This window comes from Aquarana catesbeiana, linkage group LG09 (assembly GCF_042186555.1).
Source record: "Aquarana catesbeiana isolate 2022-GZ linkage group LG09, ASM4218655v1, whole genome shotgun sequence".
Lineage (NCBI taxonomy): Eukaryota > Metazoa > Chordata > Amphibia > Anura > Ranidae > Aquarana > Aquarana catesbeiana.
The window spans coordinates 1,183,649-1,207,793 of record NC_133332.1 but is presented as its reverse complement, the minus strand read 5'-3'; the positions used below and the strand labels follow the sequence as shown (position 1 = coordinate 1,207,793).

The following is a 24,145-nucleotide window of genomic DNA, read 5'->3' as shown; positions in this document are numbered from 1 at the left end:
ACCAGACATTCAGTGTATGGAGGAGCCCGTCTGTCCTGGTTGGAGCCCCTCAATGATTACATGGAGAACAGTCAGGGGACACCAGATGTTCAGTGTATGGAGGAGCCCGTCTGTCCTGGTGGGAGCCCCTCAATGATTACATGGAGAACAGAGAGGGGACACCAGACATTCCGTGTGTGGAGGAGCCTGTCTGTCCTGGTTGGAGCCCCTCAATGATTACATGGAGAACAGACGGGGGACACCAGACATTCAGTGTGTGGAGGAGCCTGTCTGTCCTGGTTGGAGCCCCTCAATGATTACATGGAGAACAGAGAGGGGACACCAGACGTTCAGTGTATGGAGGAGCCCGTCTGCCCTGGTTGGAGCCCCTCAATGATTACATGGAGAACAGACGGGGGACACCAGACATTCAGTGTGTGGAGGAGCCCGTCTGTCCTGGTGGGAGCCCCTCAATGATTACATGGAGAACAGAGAGAGGACACCAGACGTTCAGTGTATGGAGGAGCCTGTCTGTCCTGGTTGGAGCCCCTCAATGATTACATGGAGAACAGAGAGAGGACACCAGACGTTCAGTGTATGGAGGAGCCTGTCTGTCCTGGTTGGAGCCTCTCAATGATTACATGGAGAACAGACGGGGGACACCAGATGTTCAGTGTGTGGAGGAGCCCGTCTGTCCTGGTTGGAGCCTCTCAATGATTACATGGAGAACAGACGGGGGACACCAGATGTTCAGTGTGTGGAGGAGCCCGTCTGTCCTGGTTGGAGCCTCTCAATGATTACATGGAGAACAGTCAGGGGACACCAGACGTTCAGTGTGTGGAGGACCTCGTCTGTTCTAGTGGAATTGGTACTGAGAAAACTCACAATCTGAAGTAGACCCAACAAGGGACCAAATCTTGCCTCACTCCAACCAATATAAAACAGAGTTCCTGTAAATAGAGTTCAGCACAAAGCAATGGTATGAAGGATTTTATAAGCACCAATCACAGAGCAGCTTCCAGTAGTGTACTTCTGAAATCCTGCTTGTGATTGGAGGGTACAGGTTGCTGCACTTCCTTGGTCTCTGCTCTGACATAAAGTCCCCCCCCCAAGGAAGAGTCACCCCTAAGTCTCTGGCTGTTCTTTACCGGTCGCCATTTTTACAAAACAGCTCTAATGCCGGAGAGCCAAGGACTGCCAGAGACACACCTTCATATAACGTCATATAACCCTCGTGTCCCTTTTTATGGCACGTTAACGTTGGTACTATGCTACTCATAGGACAATCAAATATCAATTATTTTTTTGCGCTCTGGTCACAGTATCAATAGCCGCATTTCTGCGCAGTAATGACATTAACATCTCGTATGGGAGAAATGGAAATTAGCGACAAACGCCACAATCAGATTAATAAATACTTAAGTATTTACACAATACTTTGTACAACAAGTAGTCACGTTACAGGAGAGTTTGGAGTTTTCTCCTGCAGAGGCCTTTGCTTCACCACCATGTGACACCAGGGGGCGCTACACGAGGCCACTCTGCATGTGTATGTGGAACTGGAAGGGCTGGTAGTAGATGGTCTGGCCCTGAGGGATGTAGTAGTTACTGAAGTTCCTGTCGCTCATGTAAGGGGCCGGTTGGTAGTAACAAGTAACGTTTGCGGCGTTGGGGATGATATTTTGCTCCCCCAGGACTTTCAGCGCCAGGATGGTGATCATGTTCAGCGTCTGTCTGCGCTCGTGTCCCATAAGGCAGACTGTGCTTTCATTCACCACGGAGCGCAGAGTCATCAGATAGTCGTACTTGCTTTTCTCCTCGCCAATAAAGTGGTTGCGCAGGTAAGACTCGATTTTCCTTTGCTGTTCCGCCACGTCGGGAAAGTCAATGAAGAACCGGGAACACATGTAACGCTCCAAGGATTTGAGCTCCGTCTCGCTGGTCGGTTTGTAGTCCCGTACTAGGAGGTTGGAGTATTTCAGAAGCCCTCCCCCGCGGATCTCCTCTGGATTCCTGGTCGCTATCAGTTTACCTTTCAGGTGCTCCATCGACTCGTTAAAGTCCCCGTACATGCTCTCCGCCAGGACGGTCGGGTACGAATCCAAGCTCAGCTCACCGTCTTTTTCTGCATAAATGTCCAGGATGGTATCCAGGACGATCTGAAAAGAGTCAACACTGAATTCAAACTGTCTCCGCAAACAATGGACAAACTTCAGCTCCACGTTCTTCCCGCTGTTGTTGGACAAGGAAATGAGACTCCAACGGTCCTGGTCGGTGTAGACCTTCACCATCTTCTGGACGTAGGCTTCATTCATGGTCAGAGCTGTGATCTTCTCTTTGTTGACGCACTTTGGAAGGAAATCCAAGAGAGAATCCAAAACGATATCTTTAACCGTCTGGAAGGCTGGTTCCCCCGGAAGCTCCACGCCGAAAATAATATCCAGGTCTTTGCAGCTCGTGCCATTTTGCTGCATGAGGATGTGGCTGGCCGTAGATCCGTTCAAGCGAATATCCCGTATGGCGATGTCTTTTTGGGCCAGTTGGTCCTTCACCATGCGGATAATGTCCTTGGGCTTGACTTCCATGGTGGGGAAGTTGCCCCGTCCGTGGATTGGAGTCACCTCCGACAGGACCTGGTCAAGGATAGTGATCTGATCCTCCGTCAGATTGCTGAATCTGCACTCGGATTTGTCGGCCATGGTGTACGGTCAGCGGGTCAACTGCGGGAAACAAAGATATTTGGTTAAGAATAAGTCAACGGTTTTAAGGACACGTTCTACAATCATGAATGTTCATGAAGCTGTTAGTTGCAGAGTATAAAAGTCTAACATACGACATTATGCTCTTCATCATAACATGAAATACTCCGTCCTGTACTGAACCAATCAAGATCTAAACACAGAATGAACCGGATGCATGCAATCAGATCCCCTATCCTTGTCTTGCTGCAATCTCACCGTCCTGTCATTGTGTTACGTCATTGATGAGCCCAGTGATGTCATGACATCTCTGAACACAATTACTTATCTAGCAATTCTATGATTTTACTTTTATACTTCCTTTAAATTTTTATCCAATCCCAGCTCCAGACAAAACGTTGTTTCTGTCTTTTAAGGAGCAGAAAAGGGCGGAAGTTCTTTTGGGTTTCTATAATCAGTGACCCCATTGATAAGATTCCCCCTCACTTCCTGTCTGGTTACCAGGGACAGGAAGTGGAATGGATCCCGCCGGGTGACACATATGAGCTGCAAAACTTTTCAGCCAACAAACAGTCCTGAAGCCTCCGTAGTTTAGAGAGATCAATAAGAATCATTCTGCCGCTCGGAGAACGTTAATAATATCTGAGCCGAGAGAAGCCGAGAAATAGAATTAAAGTGGGCGTCCGCCCGCAGGGACGAGTGACAGTATAGAAACAACACGATCGTCTCCCAGATGTACGCAGCCTTGTTAACTGGATAATTACATGTTAATGAGAAAGGCCGCACAATCTGTCAGACCTCGGGGCTTTGGGGGCACCTCGATCCCTGGAGACGATGGAAATACACATAATGATCAGTGTAGGCGGCCTGAGAACCTTCCAGCCAACCATCCGCCAACTGACAACCGATCGAGGAAAAAACCGCATCACAACAATGTATGGAAGGAAATACCTACAATCCCATCCAACCCCATACATACAATCCCATACAATCCCATACATACAATCCCATACATACAATCCCATACAATCCAATACATACAACCCCATACATACAATCCCATACAACCCCATACATACAACCCCATACATACAATCCCATCCAACCCCATACATACAATCCCATCCAACCCCATACATACAATCCCATCCAACCCCATACATACAATCCCATACATACAATCCCATCCAACCCCATACATACAATCCCATCCAACCCCATACATACAATCCCATCCAACCCCATACATACAATCCCATACATACAATCCCATCCAACCCCATACATACAATCCCATCCAACCCCATACATACAATCCCATCCAACCCCATACATACAATCCCATCCAACCCCATACATACAATCCCATCCAACCCCATACATACAATCCCATCCAACCCCATACATACAATCCCATACATACAATCCCATCCAACCCCATACATACAATCCCATCCAACCCCATACATACAATCCCATCCAACCCCATACATACAATCCCATACAACCCCATACATACAATCCCATACATACAATCCCATCCAACCCCATACATACAATCCCATCCAACCCCATACATACAATCCCATACAACCCCATACATACAATCTCATACAACCCCATACATACAATCCCATCCAACCCCATACATACAATCCCATCCAACCCCATACATACAATCCCATACATACAATCCCATCCAACCCCATACATACAATCTCATACAACCCCATACATACAATCTCATACATACAATCCCATCCAACCCCATACATACAATCCCATCCAACCCCATACATACAATCCCATACATACAATCCCATCCAACCCCATACATACAATCCCATACATACAATCCCATCCAACCCCATACATACAATCCCATACAACCCCATACATACAATCCCATACATACAATCCCATCCAACCCCATACATACAATCCCATCCAACCCCATACATACAATCCCATCCAACCCCATACATACAATCCCATACATACAATCCCATCCAACCCCATACATACAATCCCATCCAACCCCATACATACAATCCCATACAACCCCATACATACAATCTCATCCAACCCCATACATACAATCCCATACATACAATCCCATACATACAATCCCATACATACAATCCCATCCAACCCCATACATACAATCTCATACATACAATCCCATCCAACCCCATACATACAATCCCAAACAATCCCATACATACAATCTCATACATACAATCCCATCCAACCCCATACATACAATCCCATACATACAATCCCATACATACAATCTCATACATACAATCCCATCCAACCCCATACATACAATCCCATACATACAATCCCATACATACAATCCCATACATACAATCCCATCCAACCCCATACATACAATCTCATACATACAATCCCATCCAACCCCATACATACAATCCCAAACAATCCCATACATACAATCCCATACATACAATCTCATACATACAATCCCATCCAACCCCATACATACAATCTCATACATACAATCCCATACATACAATCCCATACAATCCCAAACATACAATCCCATCCAACCCCATACATACAATCCCATACATACAATCCCATACATACAATCCCATACAATCCCATCCAACCCCATACATACAATCTCATACATACAATCCCATACATACAATCCCATACAATCCCATCCAACCCCATACATACAATCTCATACATACAATCCCATACATACAATCCCATACAATCCCAAACATACAATCCCATACATACAATCCCATACAATCCCATACATACAATCCCATACATACAATCTCATACATACAATCCCATCCAACCCCATACATACAATCTCATACATACAATCCCATACATACAATCCCATACAATCCCAAACATACAATCTCATACCTACAATCCCAAACATACAACCCCATACATACAATCTCATACCTACAATCCCATACATACAACCCCATACATACAATCTCATACATACAATCCCAAACAATCCCATACATACAATCCCATCCAACCCCATACATACAATCTCATACATACAATCCCATCCAACCCCATACATACAATCTCATACATACAATCCCATACCTACAATCCCATACATACAATCCCAAACAATCCCATACATACAATCCCAAACAACCCCATACAATCCCATCCAACCCCATACATACAATCCCAAACATACAATCCCATACATACAATCCCAAACAATCCCATACATACAATCCCATACATACAATCTCATACATACAATCCCATCCAACCCCATACATACAATCCCAAACAATCCCATACAATCCCAAACAATCCCATACATACAATCCCATACATACAATCCCAAACAATCTCATACATACAATCCCATCCAACCCCATACATACAATCTCATACCTACAATCCCATCCAACCCCATACATACAATCTCATACATACAATCCCATCCAACCCCATACATACAATCCCATCCAACCCCATACATACAATCCCATCCAACCCCATACATACAATCCCATCCAACCCCATACATACAATCCCATACATACAATCTCATACAACCCCATACATACAATCCCATACATACAATCCCATACAATCCCAAACATACAATCTCATACATACAATCCCAAACAATCCCATACATACAATCCCATACATACAATCCCATCCAACCCCATACATACAATCCCATACATACAATCCCATCCAACCCCATACATACAATCCCATACATACAATCCCATACAATCCCATACATACAATCTCATACATACAATCCCATACAATCCAATACATACAACCCCATACATACAATCCCAAACAATCCAATACATACAACCCCATACATACAATCCCATACAATCCAATACATACAACCCCATACATACAATCCCATACAATCCAATACATACAACCCCATACATACAATCCCAAACAATCCCATACATACAATCCCATACATACAATCCCAAACAATCTCATACAATCCCATACAATCCCATACAATCCCTGTAACGGAACATCCCACACTCCGCTTGAGTGCTTCCATCAGTATACCGCTTCCTAAGTCCTGGAACACGAGACCAATGGATCTGGCTATAGGAACCCCAAGATCCAGACAACACCAGTCTAGGAGTACATCAGGAATAGCTTCCTTTATTTGAGATCTCACACAAATATATACAGCAGGATGACAATACAAAATGGAACCAGAAACCTAATTAACATGAGCTAATTAACTAATCATTTAACCAGACAGGTGACTCAGAGATATGACCTTTCAGGGCAGCCTTGACATCTCCTAGCTCACCAACTATACAATACAGATTATCATAAATATCAACACAGAACTCCTTCATACAATAGCAGAGATAATGAACACAAACAACAATTGGTGAAAGACTCTTAGAAGCCACACTAGACTTATTTACATCATAGCAGACAACAGACAGACAGGTGGCTGGAGTTGATGACATCAGCATCTTCTAACAGTATGAATCAGTCACTATTTCTAATATGGCATATAAAGGGTCCCCAGAGTCTGTGTGTCTTGGGGGACATGGACCTGAATCCAAAGTAACACCACCTCAAGGGTCCCCAGGAATACAGCTCACAAAGAGCACCATTCCCCCAAATGCCAGGGCCCATAATCAGTAGAGAAGAGGCTGGAATTCAGTCCCCTCCAAAAGCCCCTGTCCCGGGTGAGTCCATCACATAACCCCCTACAATAAATCCCACACATAAAACCTCTGATGAGGGGGTGGAGCCAGGACCGGTGAACACGGGAGGGGCAATTCACTAAGATGAATGTTTTAGAGTGAATTCAAAACTAAAACTGCATATAAATATATTGAACTGATGCATTGTGGGAAGGTTGTAGCACCTACACACCTGTTTTCCTTTATTGTAGCCGTATTATTGTCTCCCTTTATATTTTGGCACTGTATAAATCCTGAATAATAATATTTAAATATATATTATAATAAAAATGTAGGCAGGTGATTGGCTAGAGACAGAAAAGTGATTCAGGTCACTGAGGTGCATTGCATTCCTGGCTGAATGGGCTAACACTACCTCACCTCCATCCACCAGGGGGAGCTGACAAGCGGAAGGAGCTCAAGAGACTTGATTGTTGTTAGCAGTGAACCATGGGAGATGTAGTTTAAGAAGGGAACTCTGCTATGACAATGAATGGACGGGGAACTACAATTCCCAGAGAGGGATTGTAGTGAGAAGAAGAAAGGGCTGTATTTTCTCAGGCTGAAGTTTGGAGATTCTTCCTCTCTCTGCAAGGGGACCAGAGTGAGCAGATCTGTGACGGGAGTCACTTTGGGCGGGGGACTTGTGGAACCCAGCTTACCTTGGAAAGCTCTGGAATCTCCTTGTCCAATTCCCCTGGCCCCTCCTATGTGTAAGTCACGCCGTGTCTATTAAGGGCACAGGGTGACCGAGAACCTCAGTCTGGTCTGCACTAATCAGATTCACCGTACAACCACATTGGACTCAGCATTTCCTTATACCCCTGTTATCCAGGGTCTTATATGCGTGGTTTGTGATGAAGGAATGAAGGGGCTCCTTCACTTGGGACAGTAATATTTCTGAACAATATCCCTCAAGAATATATAAAGATAAAGTCCACCTTTCCTCTCAGACCATTGCTAGATAGTTTGAGGTGGGGTGGGGGTTGTTATGTGTTCGTTAAGTACCTGTATCCCATTGTTCTATTGTTTCTGTCTGCCTTGGTAGCAAAGTATTATGGGATGTATATGTGTATGTGGATTAGATGCTACGGGGGGGGTTCTCTAGCAGGCCCTCCTAAAGACGCTCTACTGCTGGATAGTTGAATATACCGGTGTGTCATGTTACTGGAGGAGGTAAAGTTTCCCCCACCCCGTGTCATTATACAAAGAAGAGGGGATTGTCCCCTCAGTGTATATCTCTTTGTGCCTGTGTTTAAAAAAACAGTCTTATGTTTTCACCCTACACTGATGTCTCAACAAGTGACTGGGTGGGCTGAGGAACCTTGGATCATGCTGGTACCGGACAAGGGAAGCGGACATACTATTCTTGAGTACAGGGGTCTGTCACAACATCGATCCATCTGAGTGTGTGCCCACCTGATACAAGCCTGCGGCCTAAACTAGAGAGCGGAAGGTGAACTTGCAATGTGCTGAGGATTGAAGTCTGGATACTGAAGCAGACCATGACCTGGGCAACGGAATTAAAGCGGCTATATCTCCTGGACTGGTAAGAGGGCACTTTTGACCCATCGCTGATAGCAGAGACTGACCACCTACAGACTACATATCTAACTAGCAGCCTTTACAACTACATGCAGACTTTACTGGGCTCTGTCATTATGTGCACCACCGTAAAGACTGGGCCCCAACGCTTGCCGGCAGAAGAACTAGGGCAAAGAATTGTCTTCTATAAGAACTTTACTTATTGTCCATAGTAAGATGTATGGCTGTAGGAAGGTCGGGGTCATAGCGTAGCCATTCATACAGCATTGATTAATGCTGATTAGCAGGTTATCAGATATAGATTGCTCTAACCTTATAGATTATATTCTAATCTGCTATAATACAGTAACTCCTTTATCCTGAGAGCTGTATGACCTGCACTCTGCTTCTTCCTATCTGTACTTATTCACATTGGCTTTCATTCTTTAAAATGCAATGCATTTCTTCATTCCTAACTAGCAGTGGTGTGTTTTGGTTTTGTGCTGCCCTAGGCAAGACTAAAATCGGGCGCCCCCCATCTAAATTTGTCCCACCCTGGCCACGGTATACCATTCTTGTCTCAGGATCTGATGAGGAAGCTGCAGCCGCTCACAGTGAACAGTTGTGGCTTCCTCATCAGACCCTGAGACATGATTTGACCAAGTGTCACATATGTGGTCAATGGAGCAGAGGACGGGGTCAGAAGCACATAGGATGGGGTCAGCGTGACATAGAACGGGGTCAGCAGGGCAGAGGACGGGGTCAGCAGGGCAGAGGACGGGGTCAGCAGGGCAGAGGACGGGGTCAGTGGGACCTAGAACAGGGTCAGCGGGACATAGGACGGGGTCAGCGGGACATAGGACGGGGTCAGCAGGGCAGAGGACGGGGTCAGCAGGGCAGAGGACGGGGTCAGCGGGACAGAGAACGGGGTCAGCAGGGCAGAGGACGGGGTCAGCAGGGCAGAGGACGGGGTCAGCGGGACATAGAACGGGGTCAGCGGGACATAGAACGGGGTCAGCGGGACATAGGACGGGGTCAGCAGGGCAGAGGACGGGGTCAGCAGGGCAGAGGACGGGGTCAGCGGGACATAGGACGGGGTCAGCAGGGCAGAGGACGGGGTCAGCAGGGCAGAGGACAGGGTCAGCAGGGCAGAGGACGGGGTCAGCGGGACATAGGACGGGGTCAGCGGGACATAGGACGGGGTCAGCAGGGCAGAGGACGGGGTCAGCGGGACATAGAACGGGGTCAGCAGGGCAGAGGACAGGGTCAGCAGGGCAGAGGACGGGGTCAGCGGGACATAGAACGGGGTCAGCGGGACATAGAACGGGGTCAGCGGGACATAGGACGGGGTCAGCAGGGCAGAGGACGGGGTCAGCAGGGCAGAGGACGGGGTCAGCGGGACATAGGACGGGGTCAGCGGGACATAGGACGGGGTCAGCGGGACATAGGACGGAGTCAGCAGGGCAGAGGACGGGGTCAGCAGGGCAGCGGACGGGGTCAGCAAAACATAGGACGGATCAGCGGGACATAGAACGGGGTCAGCAGGGCAGAGGACGGGGTCAGCAGGGCAGAGGACGGGGTCAGCGGGACATAGAACGGGGTCAGCCAGACATAGAACGGGGTCAGCGGGACATAGGACGGGGTCAGCGGGACATAGGACGGGGTCAGCGGGACATAGGACGGAGTCAGCAGGGCAGAGGACGGGGTCAGCAGGGCGGAGGACGGGGTCAGCAGGGCAGAGAACACAGTCAGCGGGGCAAAGGATGGGATCAGTGGGACATGTAACGGGGTCAGCAGGGGCAGAGGATGTGGCAGCACTGGTGGGCACTGATGAGGGGGTACTGATGAAGCTGCACTGATATGCTGCACTGATGGGCACTAATAGGCGGCACTGATGGGCACTAATAGGCGGCACTGATGGGCACTAATAGGCAGCACTGATGAGGAGGCACCGATTGGCAATACTGATGGGCAGCACTGATGGGCACTGATTGGAAGCACTGATGGGCACTAATAGGCTGCACTTATAGGTGACACTGATAGGCAGCACTGATAGGCGGCACTGATGGGTAGCACTGATAGGCAGCACTGATAGGCAGCAGTGATGGGTACTGTTGGAGCTGCACTGATAACCAAATGTCCTCTTTTACACTTGCTGATTACTGCTCTCCTCTCATCACACTGTGACAGCGCAAGGAAAGGAAAGCCGATAACCGACAAGTGTTATTAGATCGTAATCAGCTGTGATTGTCTCTCTACCCTGATCTGCGAGGAACTGTGTCCGATTATATGCCCTCCCAGAACTGGACAACAGTGCTGTAGCTGTCATTTAGCTATAGCGCAGCCAACTTGTTTGCCTTGCGGCAGATACGCCCCTGCCTCTCCCCCCATGGCCATTAAAATAAAGCGGCCCCTCTATGTGGCTATAACATCCTCCACTCTTCTGGGAAGGTTCCACAAGATTTTGGAGGGTGTCTGTGGGAAACTGTGCCCATTTGTGAGGTCAGGAACTGATGTTGGATGAGAAGACCTGTCTAACCATCAGTGTTCCAATTAATCTCAAAGGTGCTCAGTAGGGATGAGGTCAGGGCTCTGTGCAGGACACTCGAGTTCCTCCACACCAAGCTGGTCAACCCATGCCTTTATGGAGCTGGTCCAAACTGGTCACACCATGTCTTTATGGAGCTAGTCCAAACTGGTCTCACCATGTCTTTATGGAGCTGGTCCAAATTGGTCAACCCATGTCTTTTTGGAGCTGGTCCACACTGGTCACCCCATGTCTTTATGGAGCTGGTCACCCCATGTCTTTATGGAGCTGGTCACCCCATGTCTTTATGGAGCTGGTCCAAACTGGTCACCCCATTTCTTTATGGAGCTGGTCCATACTGGTCAACCCATGTCTTTATGGAGCTGGTCCACACTGGTCAACCCATGTCTTTATTTAGCTGGTCCAAACTGGTCAACCCATGTCTTTATGGAGCTGGTCCAAACTTGTCAACCCATATCTATATGGAGCTGGTCCAAACTGGTCAACCCATGTCTTTATGAATCGGGTCCACACTGGTCATCCAGTGTCTTTATGGAGCTGATCTAAACTAGTCACCCCATGTCTTTATGGAGCTGGTCCAAACTTGTCAACCCATGTCTTTATTGAGCTGGTCCAAAATGGTCAACCCATGTCTTTATGGAGCTGGTCCAAACTGGTCACCCCATGTCTTTATGGAGCTGGTCCAAACTAGTCACACCATGTCTTTATGGAGCTGGTCCAAACTGGTAAACCCATGTCTTTATGGAGCTGGTCACCCCATGTCTTTATGGAGCTGGTCCAAACTAGTAAACCCATGTCTTTATGGAGCTAGTCCAAACTGGTCAACCCATGTCTTTATGGGCAGTGGGGCACAGTCATGCTGGAACAGAAAAGGGTCTTCACCAAACTGTTACCACAAGGTTGGAAAAACACAATTGTCTACAATGTCTTTATGTGATGGATTATTACCAGGACCCCTCACTGGAGACACTTGAACTCCATCATTGGGGGGGGTTCACATACTTTTGGACATATAATGCTTCTATTGGACATCTTCATGTTGACTCCTTTATGAAAGCCTCATCACTCGCACCCTCATACAACTTCACCATTAATCTGGAAGTCTAATCTGAGGTCTCCTTGCATCCCCCACTCCATAGAGAATGTATGAGCTCCACCTGCTGACCATAAATGTTGATCCAACTCTTAAGGAGAACTCTACCTGGAAGGTTACCATTTTATGGTTTGGATCCATATCTCAGGTCAGTGCAGAGCTCATACCTTCTCTAAGTGGTCCGGTGGCACAGGGTGCTCTGTACCTCACAGCTTTTTGTTATCTGTGGAGTGCTTGGACCTCACCCAAGAGCAATACTGTCAATGATTGGGAGGGGGAGATGTCACTCACCTTGAAGGTACAGATGGGAATCCGATCACTCATGAATCTCTCACAGAATGGAAATTGTCATTGTAGAGGGAACCGTGAGGAGCCACCTGGAGGGAGACACAGAATGGAGAATATGAAATTACCCAAATACCCAAAATTATGGCCCAATAAATTTAGTACCCTCTTGCTAGTCTGTTTCTGAAGTAAGACTTTTGCCCTGTTAACCAGCCAACCTTTATTACCTCCTGATTGATAATTGAAATGCACCCATCCTCCATCCCTATCAGTATAAATATAAGCATAATTTGGGGGAAGCATTTGCAGGGGGCATATTTGCAACTGGGGCTCTTTCTCAAAGTGGGGCTATTTCTATAAGTGGGAGCACTTCTGACTCTGCACTTCAGTGAATGCGCAAAGTGAATGAACACAAGAATATACTTTGAAAAACACCAGACAGACATCAGGTGACCTTGTTTACCCCTTTACTCTTTCTCCTTGTAACATGTATTCTCTCCCACTCCCTTTGACAGCTCTGTCCTCTATCCTTAAACTATCTCTCCTTCACCCCTCTTCTCTACCCCACTCGCCATTACCGAAACCTGGCTCCACGAATCCGACACTGCGTCTTCTGCTGCCCTATCCCATGGTGGTCTTCTCTGGACTCACTCCCCCAGATCCAGCGGACGTAAGGGAGGAGGTGTCGGAATCCTTCTAGCCCCACATAGCACCTTTCAGGTACTTCAGCCACCTCCCTCTCTGTCACTCTCCTCTTACGAAGCACACTGTATTCGCCTTTTCTCTCCAGTTTCTCTAAGAATATCTGTGATCTACAGGCCCCCTGGACCAGTATCAGCCTTTCTTGAAGACTTCTCTGCCTGGCTACCCTACTTTCTTTCTTCTGAAATCTCCACAATCATTCTCGGGGACTTCAACATCCCTATTAATACTAACACTCCTTCCACTTCCAAACTTCTCAGCCTAACATCCTCCTTTGATCTGAAGCAGTGGATACATGCTCCAACTCACTCAGAAGGCAATATCCTTGACCTCGTGTTCTCTCATCTTTGCACTCCATGCAACCTCTCCAACTATCCATCCCCTCTCTCTGATCACCACCTTATTAGTTTCACTCTCTTCCTCTCCTCCACCTCCTCTCCCTCCAACCACCTTAAAGTTACCCACAGAAACCTACATCATCTCAACCCTTCTCTTCTCTACTCTGATACCGACAACCTCTACAACAAAATCTCACCCCTATCCTGCACCAACCTGGCCACTTCTGTCTATAGCACCTCACTTCTAGCCTCACTGGACTCACTGGCCCCCCTCACAACACACAGAATCCGGCCCCGACCCCTTCAACCTTGGCAAACAGATGATACTAGAAGTCTGAAAAAACGTAGTCGTGCTCTGGAGTGCCTGTGGCGTAAGACTAAGTCCCAGAGAGATTTCAACCAATATAAATCTGCCCTCCAAAAATACAATTCCAGCCTCCTCACTGCCAAGCAGACCTATTTTATCACTGTCATTAGCAACTTATCCTGTCCCTGTCAACTCTTCTCTACCTTCAACTCTCTACTTCATCCTCCACCGCCTCCACCCGCCAACTCACTCACTGCCCAGGAGATCGTCAATCACTTCAAACAGAAGATTGATACAATTCGCGAGGAGATCTCTACTGTTCTGATACCCTCAACGCTTTACACTTCATGCCCACTATAGATGAAGTTGCTAAACTACTTGCTAATGTCCACCTTACCACCTGCCCTCTGGATCCCGTTCCCTCACAAAAGCTACCTTCACCCTCTGGCCCTATACTACAATCTCTAACCCACATCTTCAATCTCTCCCTCTCTTCTGGCATCTTCCCCAACTCTCTAAAACATGCACTGGTCAGCCCCATACGTAAAAAGCCCTCACTGGACCCATCCAATCTTAACAACCTACGCCCCACCTCCTTGCTCCCCTTTTTATCCAAATTCCTCGAACGTCTGGTCTACAACCGACTGAGCGACCACCTCGCTGATAATGGCCTTCTTGATCCACTTCAGTCTGGATTTCGTCCTCAACACTCCACAGAAACTGCTCTCCTAAAACTAACAAACGATCTACTAACGGCCAAAACCAATCGACACTATTCTGTACTCTCACTCCTGGACCTCTCTGCTGACTTTGATACGGTTGACCACCCCCTCCTCCTCAAAAAACTCCACGCCTTTGGTGTCAGTGACTGTACTCTTCGCTGGTTCTCTTCCTACTTATTCAACCGCACCTTTAGTGTTTCTTACAACTCTACTTCCTCCTCTCCTCTTCATTTCTCTGTTGGAGTCCCTCAGGGTTCTGTTCTTGGACCTCTCCTATTTTCAATCTACACCTCCTCCCTGGGTCAGCTGATGGCCTCCCATGGCTTCCAATACCACCTCTACGCTGACGACACCCAAATCTATTTCTCTACCCCTTTCTCTAACCCCTTTCCTGCCAGAGAGCCAAGAGGAGGAGGGGCCTTCAGATTCCCCGCAAATACATCAGTATCCCCATCAGAATTCCTCCTTATATCAGGGTCCCCATCAGAGTTCCCCCTTACATCAGGGTCCCCATCAGGGTTCCTTCTTACATCAGGGTCTCCAAAGGAGCACCCCCTTACATCAGGGTCCCCATCAGATTTCCCCTTAACATCAGGGTCCCCACCAGAGTTCCCCCTCACATCAGGGTCGCCATTAGAGCCCCCCTTACATCAGGGTCCCCATAAGAGCCCCCCCTTACATCAGGGTCCCCATCAGATTTCCCCTTAACATCAGGGTCCCCACCAGAGTTCCCCCTCACATCAGGGTCGCCATTAGAGCCCCCCTTACATCAGGGTCCCCATAAGAGCCCCCCCTTACATCAGGGTCCCCATAAGAGCCCCCCCTTACATCAGGGTCCCCATCAGAGTTCCCCCTTATATCAGGGTCCCCTTCAGGTTCCCCCTTACATCAGGGTCCCCATCAGAGTTCCTCCTTACATCAGGGTGCCCTTCAGAGTTCCCCCTTACATCAGGGTCCCCATCAGAGTCCCCCCTTACATCAGGGTCCCCATTAGAGTTCCCCCTTACATCAGGGTCCCCATCAGAGTTCCCCCTTACATCAGGGTCCCCATCAGAGTTCCCCCTTACATCAGGGTCCCCATCAGAGTCCCCCCTTACATCAGGGTCCCCATCAGAGTCCCCCCTTACATCAGGGTCCCCATTAGAGTTCCCCCTTACATCAGGGTCCCCATCAGAGTTCCCCCTTACATCAGGGTCCCCATCAGAGCCCCCCCTTACATCAGGGTCCCCATCAGAGTTCCTCCTTACATCAGGGTCCCCATTAGAGTTCCCCCTTACATCAGGGTCCCCATCAGAGTCCCCCCTTACATCAGGGTCCCCATCAGAATTCCCCCTTACATCAGGGTCCCCTTCAGAGTCCCCCCTTACATCAGGGTCCCCATCAGAATTCCCCCTTACATCAGGGTCCCCATCAGAATTCCCCCTTACATCAGGGTCCCCATCAGAGTCCCCCCTTACATCAGGGTCCCCATCAGAATTCCCCCTTACATCAGGGTCCCCTTCAGAGTCCCCCCTTACATCAGGGTCCCCATCAGAATTCCCCCTTACATCAGGGTCCCCTTCAGAGTCCCCCCTTACATCAGGATCACCATCAGAGTTCCTCCTTATATCAGGGTCCCCATCAGAGTTCCTCCTTATATCAGGGTCCCCATCAGAGTTCCTCCTTATATCAGGGTCCCTATCAGAGTTCCTCCTTATATCAGGGTCCCCATCAGAGTTCCTCCTTATATCAGGGTCCCTATCAGAGTTCCTCCTTATATCAGGGTCCCTATCAGAGTTCCTCCTTATATCAGGGTCCCCATCAGAGTTCCCCCTTACATCAGGGTCCCCATCAGAGCCCCCCCCTTACATCAGGGTCCCCATCAGAGTTCCCCCTTAACATCAGGGTCCCCTTCAGAGTCCCTCCTTACATCAGGGTCCCCATTAGAGTTCCCCCTTACATCAGGGTCCCCATCAGAGTCCCCCCTTACATCAGGGTCCCCATTAGAGTTCCCCCTTACATCAGAGTCCCCATCAGAGTTCCCCCTTACATTAGTGTCCCCTTCAGAGTTCCCCCTTACATCAGGATCACCATCAGAGTTCCTCCTTATATCAGGGTCCCCATCAGAGTTCCTCCTTATATCAGGGTCCCCATCAGAGTTCCTCCTTATATCAGGGTCCCTATCAGAGTTCCTCCTTATATCAGGGTCCCTATCAGAGTTCCTCCTTATATCAGGGTCCCTATCAGAGTTCCTCCTTACATTAGGATCCCCATCAGAGTTCCTCCTTATATCAGGGTCCCTATCAGAGTTCCTCCTTACATTAGGATCCCCATCAGAGTTCCTCCTTATATCAGGGTCCCTATCAGAGTTCCTCCTTATATCAGGGTCCCCATCAGAGTTCCTCCTTATATCAGGGTCCCTATCAGAGTTCCTCCTTATATCAGGGTCCCTATCAGAGTTCCTCCTTATATCAGGGTCCCCATCAGAGTTCCTCCTTGTATCAGGGTCCCTATCAGAGTTCCTCCTTATATCAGGGTCCCCTTCAGAGTCCCCCCTTACATCAGGGTCCCCTTCAGAGTCCCCCCTTACATCAGGGTCCCCATTAGAGTTCCCCCTTACATCAGGGTCCCCTTCAGAGTCCCCCCTTACATCAGGGTCCCCATTAGAGTTCCCCCTTACATCAGGGTCCCCATCAGAGTTCCTCCTTATATCAGGGTCCCTATCAGAGTTCCTCCTTATATCAGGGTCCCCATCAGAGTTCCTCCTTATATCAGGGTCCCCATCAGAGTTCCCCCTTACATCAGGGTGCCCTTCAGAGTTCCTCCTTATATCAGGGTCCCCATCAGAGTTCCTCCTTATATCAGGGTCCCCATCAGAGTTCCTCCTTATAGCAGGGTCCCTATCAGAGTTCCTCCTTATATCAGGGTCCCCATCAGAGTTCCTCCTTATATCAGGGTCCCCATCAGAGTTCCTCCTTATATCAGGGTCCCCATCAGAGTTCCTCCTTATAGCAGGGTCCCTATCAGAGTTCCTCCTTATATCAGGGTCCCCTTCAGCGTCCCCCCTTACATCAGGGTCCCCTTCAGAGTCCCCCCTTACATCAGGGTCCCCATTAGAGTTCCCCCTTACATCAGGGTCCCCATCAGAGTTCCTCCTTATATCAGGGTCCCTATCAGAGTTCCTCCTTATATCAGGGTCCCCATCAGAGTTCCTCCTTATATCAGGGTCCCTATCAGAGTTCCTCCTTATATCAGGGTCCCCATCAGAGTTCCTCCTTATATCAGGGTCCCTATCAGAGTTCCTCCTTATATCAGGGTCCCCATCAGAGTTCCTCCTTATATCAGGGTCCCTATCAGAGTTCCTCCTTATATCAGGGTCCCCATCAGAGTTCCTCCTTATATCAGGGTCCCTATCAGAGTTCCTCCTTACATCATTCTCCCCTCCCCCCAACTACAATCCCCCGTCCTCAGATCATTCTGTAATCCCGTAGTGGAGAGACGGAGATCAGCACGGTGGCGGAGTGGTTCGCTCTTCCACCCGGCAGCACCAGGGTCCTCGGTTCCAATCCCAACCACAGCGCCACCTGCCTGGAGTCTGCACGTTCTCCCTGCGCCTGCGTGGGGCTCCTCCCACACTACAAAGACATGCTGGGAGCTGATTGGCTCCTGTATGTGTATGAATGTGGGTTAGGGACATTGGAGTGTCAGCTCCTGGGGGCAGAGACTGATGTACAACATAAGTGCTGTGTACACTGAGCATGATATATAAATCAGCGTTATGTGTGACGTCACATTATATACAGAATGAATTGTGACGTTACATTGTATACAGAATGATGTGTGACGTCACATTGTATACAGAGGATCAGCTCAGTATGAGGTTGGCTGAGTGCTACAGATAATAGTACAGAATATAGAGGTAAGTAGATGATATAGAGGTAAGTACAGGATATTGAGGTAAGTAGATGATATAGAGGTAAGTACAGGATATTGAGGTAAGTACAGGATATTGAGGTAAGTAGATGATATAGAGGTAAGTACACGATATAGAGGTAAGTAGATGATATAGAGGTAAGTACAGGATATTGAGGTAAGTACAGGATATTGAGGTAAGTAGGTAATATAGAGGTAAGTACACAATAGAGGTAAGTACAGGATATAGAGGTAAGTACAGGACATTGAGGTAAGTAGATGATATAGAGGTAAGTACAGGATATTGAGGTAAGTACAGGATATTGAGGTAAGTAGATGATATAGAGGTAAGTACAGGATATTGAGGTAAGTAGATGACATAGAGGTAAGTACACGATATAGAGGTAAGTAGATGATATAGAGGTAAGTATAGGATATTGAGGTAAGTAGATGATATAGAGGTAAGTACAGGATATTGAGGTAAGTAGATGATATAGAGGTAAGTACAGGATATTGAGGTAAGTAGATGATATAGAGGTAAGTATAGGATATTGAGGTAAGTAGGTAATATAGAGGTAAGTACACAATAGAGGTAAGTACAGGATATAGAGGTAAGTACAGGATGTTGAGGTAAGTAGGTGATATAGAGGTAAGTACACAATATAGAGGTAAGTACAGGATTGGGAATTTCCAGGTACAGCCTTGTGTACAGAGTGAGGAGGAGGGATGGTGAGGAGTGCTGAGCACTGGATGCCCTCAATCATATACTAGGAATGGTCACATACAGACACCTACCTGTGAGGTCTGTGGGTTCCGCTCACTGTGGCCAGTAACGTCCTCGACCAATGATCTTCTCCCCTCTAAGCCGATGTCCTGGGGTCTTCTTCAGTCTGAAGCCAACAATCCTGGTCTTCAAACTGGTGGTGTTCCCAACCAGTGGTGTCCAGTGGCCGGTGATCTTCTATGCTCTCCCACCAGTGGCCGGTGATCTTCTATGCTCTCCCACCAGTGGCCGGTGATCTTCTATGCTCTCCCACCAGTGGCCAGTGATCTTCTATACTCTCCCACCAGTGGCCGGTGATCTTCTATGCTCTCCCACCAGTGGCCCGGTGATCTTCTATACTCTCCCACCAGTGGCCGGTGATCTTCTACGCTCTCCCACCAGTGGCCGGTGATCTTCTATGCTCTCCCACCAGTGGCCGGTGATCTTCTATACTCTCCCACCAGTGGCCGGTGATCTTCTACGCTCTCCCACCAGTGGCCGGTGATCTTCTATGCTCTCCCACCAGTGGCCGGTGATCTTCTATACTCTCCCACCAGTGGCCGGTGATCTTCTATGCTCTCCCACCAGTGGCCGGTGATCTTCTATACTCTCCAGCCACAGTTGCTCTCTACCCTCTGGCCAGTGCCGGGGTTCTCCTCTGTAGTCCAGGCTGTCCTCCAGCTGAGGGGCAGATGAAGGGGTCTCGCTATTTGGAGCTCCAGCATGGAATCTGGAGAGAGAAGAGTGTGCTATCCACTGAGATGTGGTGCTGAAATATCCTCCCCCCCTCCTCCCTGTGTAGCGTAATAACATCTCCATGGAAACGTGACGTCACTCACTCACGGTGGATCAGTGAGAGAAAATGAATGAGGAATAAGAAGGAGAGAAGCCCCAAGAACTCATCAGTGAGGGAAACTCACTTCCAGAGACCACCGCTCTCATCTCCGACTTCAATTCTATAGAAGAGGAAACCCTACCAGGAGGAGAGGAGCCAACGGGGCAAATATCTGCACCATATGTTATAGACCATGACTTCTATATGAGGAGCATGGACTCCTCTCCCCTAATAATGTCCCCGGACTCCTCTCCTATCCCTTTATATTATCCCTTACCCCCGATAATGTCCCCGGACTCCTCTCCTATCCCCTTTTTATTATCCCTTACCCCCGATAATGTCCCCGGACTCCTCTCCTATCCCCTTTATATTATCCCTTACCCCCGATAATGTCCCCGGACTCCTCTCCTATCCCCTTTATATTATCCCTTACCCCGATAATGTCCCCGGACTCCTCTCCTATCCCCTTTATATTATCCCTTACCCCCCATAATGTCCCCAGACTCCTCTCCTATCCCTTTATATTATCCCTTACCCCCCATAATGTCTCCGGACTCCTCTCCTATCCCTTTATATTATCCCTTACCCCCGATAATGTCCCTGGACTCCTCTCCTATCCCTTTATATTATCCCTTACCCCCCATAATGTCTCCGGACTCCTCTCCTATCCCCTTTATATTATCCCTTACCCCCCATAATGTCCCCGGACTCCTCTCCTATCCCCTTTATATTATCCCTTACCCCCGATAATGTCCCTGGACTCCTCTCCTATCCCTTTATATTATCCCTTACCCCCCATAATGTCTCCGGACTCCTCTCCTATCCCCTTTATATTATCCCTTACCCCCCATAATGTCCCCAGACTCCTCTCCTATCCCTTTATATTATCCCTTACCCCCGATAATGTCCCCAGACTCCTCTCCTATCCCTTTATATTATCCCTTACCCCCCATAATGTCTCCGGACTCCTCTCCCCTAATAATGTACCCAGATTCCTCTCCCATTCCCTTTATATTATCCCTTACCCCCGATAATGTCCCCGGACTCCTCTCCTATCCCTTTATATTATCCCTTACCCCCGATAATGTCCCCGGACTCCTCTCCTATCCCCTTTATATTATCCCTTACCCCCGATAATGTCCCCGGACTCCTCTCCTATCCCTTTATATTATCCCTTACCCCCGATAATGTCCCCAGACTCCTCTCCCCTAATAATGTACCCAGATTCCTCTCCCATTCCCTTTACATTATCCCTTACCCCCATAATTTTATTTAAAATATTCAGATAAAAACAAGCAGAACTAATCCTATTACAAAAACCGGTGAATAGTAAAAAAAACGACACTACCGCCGTTTGAATTGAAAGCGTGCATGCGCTTTGTCACATTGTCACAACATTGCACGCACCGCGCTTGCGCGCTTTCAATTCAAACGGCGGTAGTGTCGTTTTTTTGTGCCTGTTTGGACCCCCCTGAGTAAGAGCGGTCACAGGCTTTCTGGTAAGCCTCCATTTTAACTACCAGGTGGTGGGCAACACTGATGGGTGAACCTTGATCCCTGACCCTGTACAAGAACATCCACTTATTATATATTATGACCCTGTACAAGAACATCTATCTATTATATATTATGACCCTGTACAAGAACATCCACCTATTATATATTATGACCCTGTACAAGAACATCCACTTATTATATATTATGACCCTGTACAAGAACATCCACTTATTATATATTATGACCCTGTACAAGAACATCCACCTATTATATATTATGACCCTGTACAAGAACATCTATCTATTATATATTATGACCCTGTACAAGAACATCCACTTATTATATATTATGACCCTGTACAAGAACATCCACTTATTATATATTATGACCCTGTACAAGAACATCCACCTATTATATATTATGACCCTGTACAAGAACATCTATCTATTATATATTATGACCCTGTACAAGAACATCCACCTATTATATATTATGACCCTGTACAAGAACATCTATCTATTATATATTATGACCCTGTACAAGAACATCTATCTATTATCATTTTTGGACTCTTATGACACAAATTTTGGTTTATTTGTTCTTAATATATAATTCACCATTCAATTCAATGCACTGTTGTTTTGTTATTAATAATTGTCATTTAATTTAATTTTTCACTATAATTCTGCTATATTGACATGTAGAGTTTATCATTACTTATTTACATCACTTAGTCCAGCGCTGCACTTTTAATTTGTAAAGGAATTGAGAATGCCAATCAGCAGTGTTCAAACTCTAATCAAGAAGAGGAAAATGAGGGGTTCTGTGTAAACCAAACCACGGTCAGGTAGACCAACTAAAATTTCAGCCACAACTGCCAGAAAAATTGTTTGGGGTGCAAAGAAAACCTCACAAATAACTTCAGATGAAATACAGGACTCTCTGAAAACATGGGATGTGGCTGCTTCAAGATGCACAATAAGGAGACACTTGAAGAAAGATGGTCTGCATGGTCGAGTCTCCAGAAGAAAGATGGGCTGTATGGTCGAGTCTCCAGAAGAAAGATGGTCTGTATGGTCGAGTCTCCAGAAGAAAGATGGACTGCATGGTCGAGTCTCCAGAAGAAAGATGGTCTGCATGGTCGAGTCTCCAGAAGAAAGATGGGCTGTATGGTCGAGTCTCCAGAAGAAAGATGGTCTGTATGGTCGAGTCTCCAGAAGAAAGATGGTCTGCATGGTCGAGTCTCCAGAAGAAAGATGGTCTGTATGATCGAGTCTCCAGAAGAAAGATGGTCTGCATGGTCAAGTCTCCAGAAGAAAGATGGGCTGCATGGTCGAGTCTCCAGAAGAAAGATGGGCTACATGGTCGAGTCTCCAGAAGAAAGATGGGCTGCATGGTCGGGTCTCCAGAAGAAAGATGGGCTGCATGGTCGAGTCTCCAGAAGAAAGATGGGCTGTATGGTCGAGTCTCCAGAAGAGAGATGGGCTGCATGGTCGAGTCTCCAGAAGAGAGATGGGCTGTATGGTCGAGTCTCCAGAAGAAAGATGGGCTGCATGGTCGAGTCTCCAGAAGAAAGATGGGCTGCATGGTCGAGTCTCCAGAAGAAAGATGGGCTGTATGGTCGAGTCTCCAGAAGAAAGATGGGCTGCATGGTCGAGTCTCCAGAAGAAAGATGGGCTGTATGGTCGAGTCTCCAGAAGAAAGATGGGCTGCATGGTCGAGTCTCCAGAAGAAAGATGGGCTGCATGGTCGAGTCTCCAGAAGAAAGATGGGCTGCATGGTCGAGTCTCCAGAAGAAAGATGGTCTGTATGGTCGAGTCTCCAGAAGAAAGATGGTCTGCATGGTCGAGTCTCCAGAAGAAAGATGGTCTGTATGGTCGAGTCTCCAGAAGAAAGATGGTCTGCATGGTCAAGTCTCCAGAAGAAAGATGGGCTGCATGGTCGAGTCTCCAGAAGAAAGATGGGCTGCATGGTCGGGTCTCCAGAAGAAAGATGGGCTGCATGGTCGAGTCTCCAGAAGAAAGATGGGCTGTATGGTCGAGTCTCCAGAAGAGAGATGGGCTGCATGGTCGAGTCTCCAGAAGAGAGATGGGCTGTATGGTCGAGTCTCCAGAAGAAAGATGGGCTGCATGGTCGAGTCTCCAGAAGAAAGATGGGCTGCATGGTCGAGTCTCCAGAAGAAAGATGGGCTGTATGGTCGAGTCTCCAGAAGAAAGATGGGCTGCATGGTCGAGTCTCCAG

At 47.7% G+C, this 24,145-nt stretch overlaps 1 protein-coding gene across 1 annotated transcript; it reads right to left on the bottom strand.

Moving 5' to 3' along the window:
- Positions 1-652: 652 nt before the first annotated feature.
- Positions 653-20,350, bottom strand: TENT5D (terminal nucleotidyltransferase 5D). Its single transcript, XM_073598048.1, has 3 exons — positions 19,605-20,350; positions 12,856-12,941; positions 653-2,699 (listed from the first exon to the last, which is right to left on the bottom strand). Exon 3 carries the CDS (start codon positions 2,676-2,678, stop codon positions 1,506-1,508), a length of 1,173 nt encoding a protein of 390 aa, XP_073454149.1. The 5' UTR covers positions 2,679-2,699; positions 12,856-12,941; positions 19,605-20,350; the 3' UTR covers positions 653-1,505.
- Between the last annotated feature and the right edge of the window lie 3,795 nt (positions 20,351-24,145).